The 5,667-nt window shown below is 37.7% G+C and overlaps 1 protein-coding gene across 4 annotated transcripts in view; it reads right to left on the reverse strand.

Annotated features, from left to right (window-relative positions):
* Positions 1-297: 297 nt before the first annotated feature.
* The window catches only part of LOC106877815 (HSPB1-associated protein 1), a 22,078-nt gene continuing 16,708 nt past the window's right edge, over positions 298-5,667 (reverse strand). For all 4 annotated transcript variants that reach the window (XM_052966042.1, XM_052966043.1, XM_052966041.1 and 1 more), the window contains exons 7-9: positions 4,543-4,644; positions 2,262-2,485; positions 298-1,032 (exon numbers count right to left, since the gene is read on the reverse strand). In XM_052966042.1, the coding sequence (XP_052822002.1) occupies positions 573-1,032; positions 2,262-2,485; positions 4,543-4,644 (786 nt within the window). In that variant the 3' untranslated portion in view covers positions 298-572. The remainder of the gene's footprint in view (positions 1,033-2,261; positions 2,486-4,542; positions 4,645-5,667) is intronic.

Raw genomic sequence — 5,667 nt, forward strand, 5'->3', positions numbered from 1 at the left:
TATATATATATATATATATCAAAATGTAACCACATGTAAATCATTGGCAATTTTCTTCCTCCGTCTTCCTTTTCATTGGACTTTCCCCTGTTTCCGAAGAAGAGCGTTTGCTCAAAACGTTAAACCATCTTTCTTTTCTTCTCTGAGCGTCTGCTAACACTTTACATGTACCACGTCCTCACGTTGTTGTTTTTTGTGTTTGTTCTTCTTTTTGGGATTTACTCTGTGTGTGTAAGTATATGCTTCAACAGATAAACAGGTATAGAGCAAAATTCAATAAGTAAAAAAACAACATAATAAAAAAATAGCTTAATTTATTCATTTATGTACAATGAATGAAGGCACATAGCTTGAGAGCTCAATTCTTGGACTGGGCAGCATGTTGTATTTTTGAGCAAAGTACTTTTATTTCACATTGTACCAGTACTCTCTGTTGAAAATGGGTAACAAAGGCACCTGGTGGTTAACCTGCAATAGACAAGTGTCCCATTCAGGCATCAGTCTTGAACACTCAGCCTAAAATGCTTTTAAAAATGCAAATAAGCCCTGGAACCATGGGCTCAAAACAGATTTTATGTATAGTCACTATGATGGATGTATCGTCTTAAATGATGACTTATTGATGACACAACATCAGGTTTGAGCAGACATTTCAAAAATGTTTCCTGGTTAACATTGAGCAATTCTTCAATCTTGTCTTTATTATCTTCCTCAAATGAAACCGAGTGCAAATCTTTTAAACAATGACGCTTCCGGCATTGCTTTTCCCAAGATCTTTGTTGAAGATTATCTAAAAAACCTTCCAGGGAACTTGGAGATAGTTTATATATACGCGGAGTCTTTTCTGTAACATCAAGCTTCAGTTTTTTAGGAATCTGTTCTCCCTCTAGAGACAGTTCAGCTGACTTGCTGAATGTGTGTGAAACAAGAGCGGAAGTATCTTCAAAGTTTTTCTTGGAATCCTGATCTGAAGGAGATATTTCAAGATTTGTGTTCTTTGGGTTCTTGTGAGTAATGCTATGTTGTGATTGGCTAGAAAAAAAAAGGAAATATTTACAAATATAAATTAGACTGAAATGTGAAATTATATGGTAGATGAGGGATCTAGTTGGTTTGGCTGCCAGCATCAATTCTGTTCGAATTGATTTCATATTCAGTGTAATGATACACACTTTTATAGGCTAATGAATGACTTGAAAATGATTTTCGTTATAAATCAATAAATAAAGAATTATTAGCAATTAAAGTTTGAAAATTTTTGGTAATTTTAGTCAATCGTAAGCCACAGACACACTCGTGCCTGTTTCCAAGTAACAAGCAGAACATGAGAACTCTTTTGTCTGTGAAAAAGCATGTATTGACAGATATATTAAAACCACTTGTTTTACCTATCTGTTGATAACAGAGCATGTGAATTTATGAACAGGTCAACAAAATGTTTGCTTTTTAAAAATATTTAATTTGTAATGTGTTGTTCATCAAATTTGCATTAAATGCATATTGAATGCTTAAAACTACTTTTTACTCGTTTCTTTGTTTCTTTTAGTCATTGAGGTGGTTGTGCAGTGTGCTAAAAATAACAGCTAAATAACGTGTTTTGGATAAATCTTTTAAATTAACATAAACATTTATTTACATGAAAGAAAATTACCGGAGAACTTTCATCTAATTCTTCCAAATCTTTCCGTTAAAACTATTGAAACCATTTGTGGAGAAAAATGTGTGCATGTATGTATGTATGTATGTATGTGTGTGTGTGTGTGTGTGTGTGTGTGTGTGTGAGAGAGAGAGAGAGAGAGAGAGAGAGAGAGAGATAGAGAGAGAGAAGATGCACAATAACAGAGAGAGGCCAGAGATATGTATGGGTGAATACACTAAGTGCTTCATTGGCAGATATGAGAGGACATTCAAGGGAAATAGGTATATGGAGTTGTTTGCTTCCAGTTTCATGCATAAAATGAAATAGTTAAAGATGATGTTCAGAATGCAGGATGGATGGCACATGAAGTGATTGTAAGGCAAAGGGTAACTGGTAGCACAAAAGGGATATGAAATATGAGCAGTTCTGCACTTATATAATTACAGTAGCTGAGAAAACGGTGCCATAGTTAGGAGGGTGAAAGTGGGACAGATATTATGAAGATGAGTTGTGGGGAAGAGTTGTCAGGTACAGACTGAGTGTGGCTTTTAGGCCTTCATTCTTGAGCACAGCTATTGTTAGGTGAAGAAGGCATGAGGATCTACAGAAAAAAAGTACTTACAGATTTTCAATCTTCCCACCAACTATATTCCATATACAGTTTGAGAGATTTTGAAGATGGTTAGGCAATTTCATATGAAATGGGTTATCAGTAGATTCCTCTTCAGAAATATTGCTGCTAGATTCAACACTTAAATCTATGGAAGTAGCCCTCACAGATGAATCAGCTGCCATAAACAGTGCCTGTGATAAATAACCCAAGTTCACATTTTCTGGTTCCAAATCCTATTGAAAAAATAACAACATACAAAACTATTAAATATTGTTTTTAAGACATTATATACATTTAAAAGCACAGGTGTAACTGAGAGGATATGGAGTGCATTTTGTTCCTCTCTTCCCTCATGTTTTATCCCACCACATTGCACTTCGGATAAGTGTCTTCTGCTGTAACCTTGGGTCAATCAATGCCTTGTAAGTAGAACTGGTAGGCAGAAACTGTACAGAAGCCTATCATATCATCATCACCATCGTTTAATGTCCGTCTTCCATATTGGCATGTGTTGGACGGTTTGACAGAAGCCAGCCAGGTAGTAGACTACACCAGGCTTCTGTGTCTGCTTTGGCATGGTTTTTACGGCTGGATGCCCTTCCTAACACCAACCACTCTGTATACACACACACACGCACATATATATGTATATGTGCATGGGTGTATGCAATATATGTGTGTGTGTCTGAGTGTATGCGTGTATATGTCTATTTATGTACGTATGTATGTGTGTGTTTTGTAAATAATCTGCAGAAGTTACAGAGTGACTCAAGGGCCAAGCGCTCGTGCTGGTGTCACATAAGAGTACTCATGGTGATGCCATGTAAAAAGCACCTGGCACACTCTGTAAAGTGGCTGGCATTAGGAAGGGCATCCAGCCCTTGAAACCAAGCCAAACCAGACAGAAACCTGATGCAGCTCTCCTGCTTCCCAGCTCTGGTCAAACCGTCCAACCCATGACAGCATGGAAAACGGACATTATAGGATGATGATGATGATGATGATAAACATAAACATACACATATATATGTACACATATATACGTGAAGGCAAATGGCTCAGTGGTTAGAGCATCGAGCTTACGATCGTGGGGTTGTGAGTTCAAATCCTGGACCGGGCTGCGTGTTGTGTTCTTGAGCAAGACACTCAGCTGTAGAAATGAGTTGCGACGTCACAGGTGCCAAGCTGTATCGGCCTTTGCCTTTCCCTTGGATAACACTGGTGGCGTGGAGAGGGGAGGCCGGTATGCATGGGCGACTGCTGGTCTTCCATAAACAACCTTGCCCGGACTTGTACCTTGGAGGGGAACTTCCTAGGTGCAATTCCATGGTCAGTCATGGCCGAAGGGAGTCTCAACACATATATAATATGATGGCTTGTGCATAGTTTTCCATCAACTAAACTTCATTTCCAAAGACACTTGTTTAAGGCGAAGTGACATGCAATGAGATTAGAACCTAGAAGCACATGGTTAAGATGCAAATTGCTTAACTCCATTCCTCTGCATGTATCTATATTCTTTTCTACTCTAGGTACAAGGCCCAAAATTTTTGGGGAGTTGAAGCAGTTGATTAGATTGGCCCCAGTACACAACTGGTACTTACTTTATCGACCCCGAAAGGATGAAAGGTAAAGTCAACCTCGGCGGAATTTGAACTCAGAACGTACAGACAGATGAAATACCGCTAAGCATTTCGCTCGGCGTGCTAACGTTTCTTATTTCTTTATTGCCCACAAGGGGCTAAACATAGAGGGGACAAACAAGGACATAAAAAGGGATTAAGTCGATTACATCGACCCCAGTGCGTAACTGGCACTTAATTTATCGACCCCGAAAGGATGAAAGGCAAAGTCAACCTCGGTGAAATTTGAACTCAGAACGTAGACAGACGAAATACCGCTAAGCATTTCGCTCGGCGTGCTAACGTTTCTTATTTCTTTATTGCCCACAAGGGGCTAAACATAGAGGGGACAAACAAGGACATAAAAAGGGATTAAGTCGATTACATCGACCCCAGTGCGTAACTGGCACTTAATTTATCGACCCCGAAAGGATGAAAGGCAAAGTCAACCTCGGTGAAATTTGAACTCAGAACGTAGACAGACGAAATACCGCTAAGCATTTCGCCCGGCGTGCTAACGTTTCTGCCAGCTCACCACCCGTCTGCATGTATCTATATTGCAACAGAAAATGTTTAAAAATTGAAACTGTAAAAAAATACAAGAAAGTAGAAACAGTAGAATCAAATTTATTTATGAAAGAAGAAAATAGTGAAAACAATTCTCTAACCTCCTTTGGGTTTATTCTGAAATCTTGTTGGCAATCTTGAGACCATTTGCTAAAAATCAATCTTGTAATGGCTTCATCTACTCGACTTTCATTATCTTCATGCTATAAAATAGAGAAAATAGTGAAGAAACTTATTAAAAAATTGATGTCTCTATGAGGTTAGAATATATTATTGTTACTTATTGAGATTTATCAATGCAATATTCTGTGAGTGGATACCCTTCCTGTTGCTAATCATTGCTAAGCTAAGATTAAGTAACCAGCAAAGCAAATGTGCCTCTGTGTAGCTACAAGAGATAGTAGCTACAAATGCTACACCCTTCCATCATGTAAAGACATTGCTGTATTGTAAAAATACAGTCATTGAACAACTATGTCTGATATACAAAAAAACAAAACAGGATGAAGATTTGAATGACTTATCACAAGTCTGTTTGATCACCATCACTACCACAACAATGACAACAAAAACAACAACAGCAGCAGCAACAACAACAATATTTTCTAAAGTCTGTAACTTATTTCATCAGACCCTTTTGCCAAACTGCTAAGTTACAGGGTATGTAAACAAAGTAGCACTGGTCTTCAAGTGGTAACAGGAGACAAACACACTGACATACACACACACATGTTTACAAGCTTTTTTCAGTTTCCATGTACCTAATCCACTCACAAAGCTTTAGTTGGCTTTGGGCTGTAGTAGAAGACACCTGCCAAAGGTATTGCACAGTGGAACTGAACCCAGAGTTATGTGATTGGGAAGGAAAATTCGTACCACATAGATACACCTGCACCAATAGCCATATATATATATATATATATATATATATATAATAATACAAAGAATATATATACATGTATACACACATATATGTACATACTTACATCTACATGTGTATATACATGCATATCAGGGTACAGGACGTTAGAACAATAAACTACAGACAACGGAACGAACACATAGGAAAACGGAAAGCCCCTTGGAATATCCCTTCATCAGCTGTCTCTATTCTATCTAGACGTTTCGAAGACCAGACAGGACGTACTCTAGAATAGTCTCTTCCTGAGTAGTGGATATATATACATATAAATATATATATATATATATATATATATATATATATA

This window comes from Octopus bimaculoides, chromosome 3 (genome assembly GCF_001194135.2).
Source record: "Octopus bimaculoides isolate UCB-OBI-ISO-001 chromosome 3, ASM119413v2, whole genome shotgun sequence".
NCBI lineage: Eukaryota > Metazoa > Mollusca > Cephalopoda > Octopoda > Octopodidae > Octopus > Octopus bimaculoides.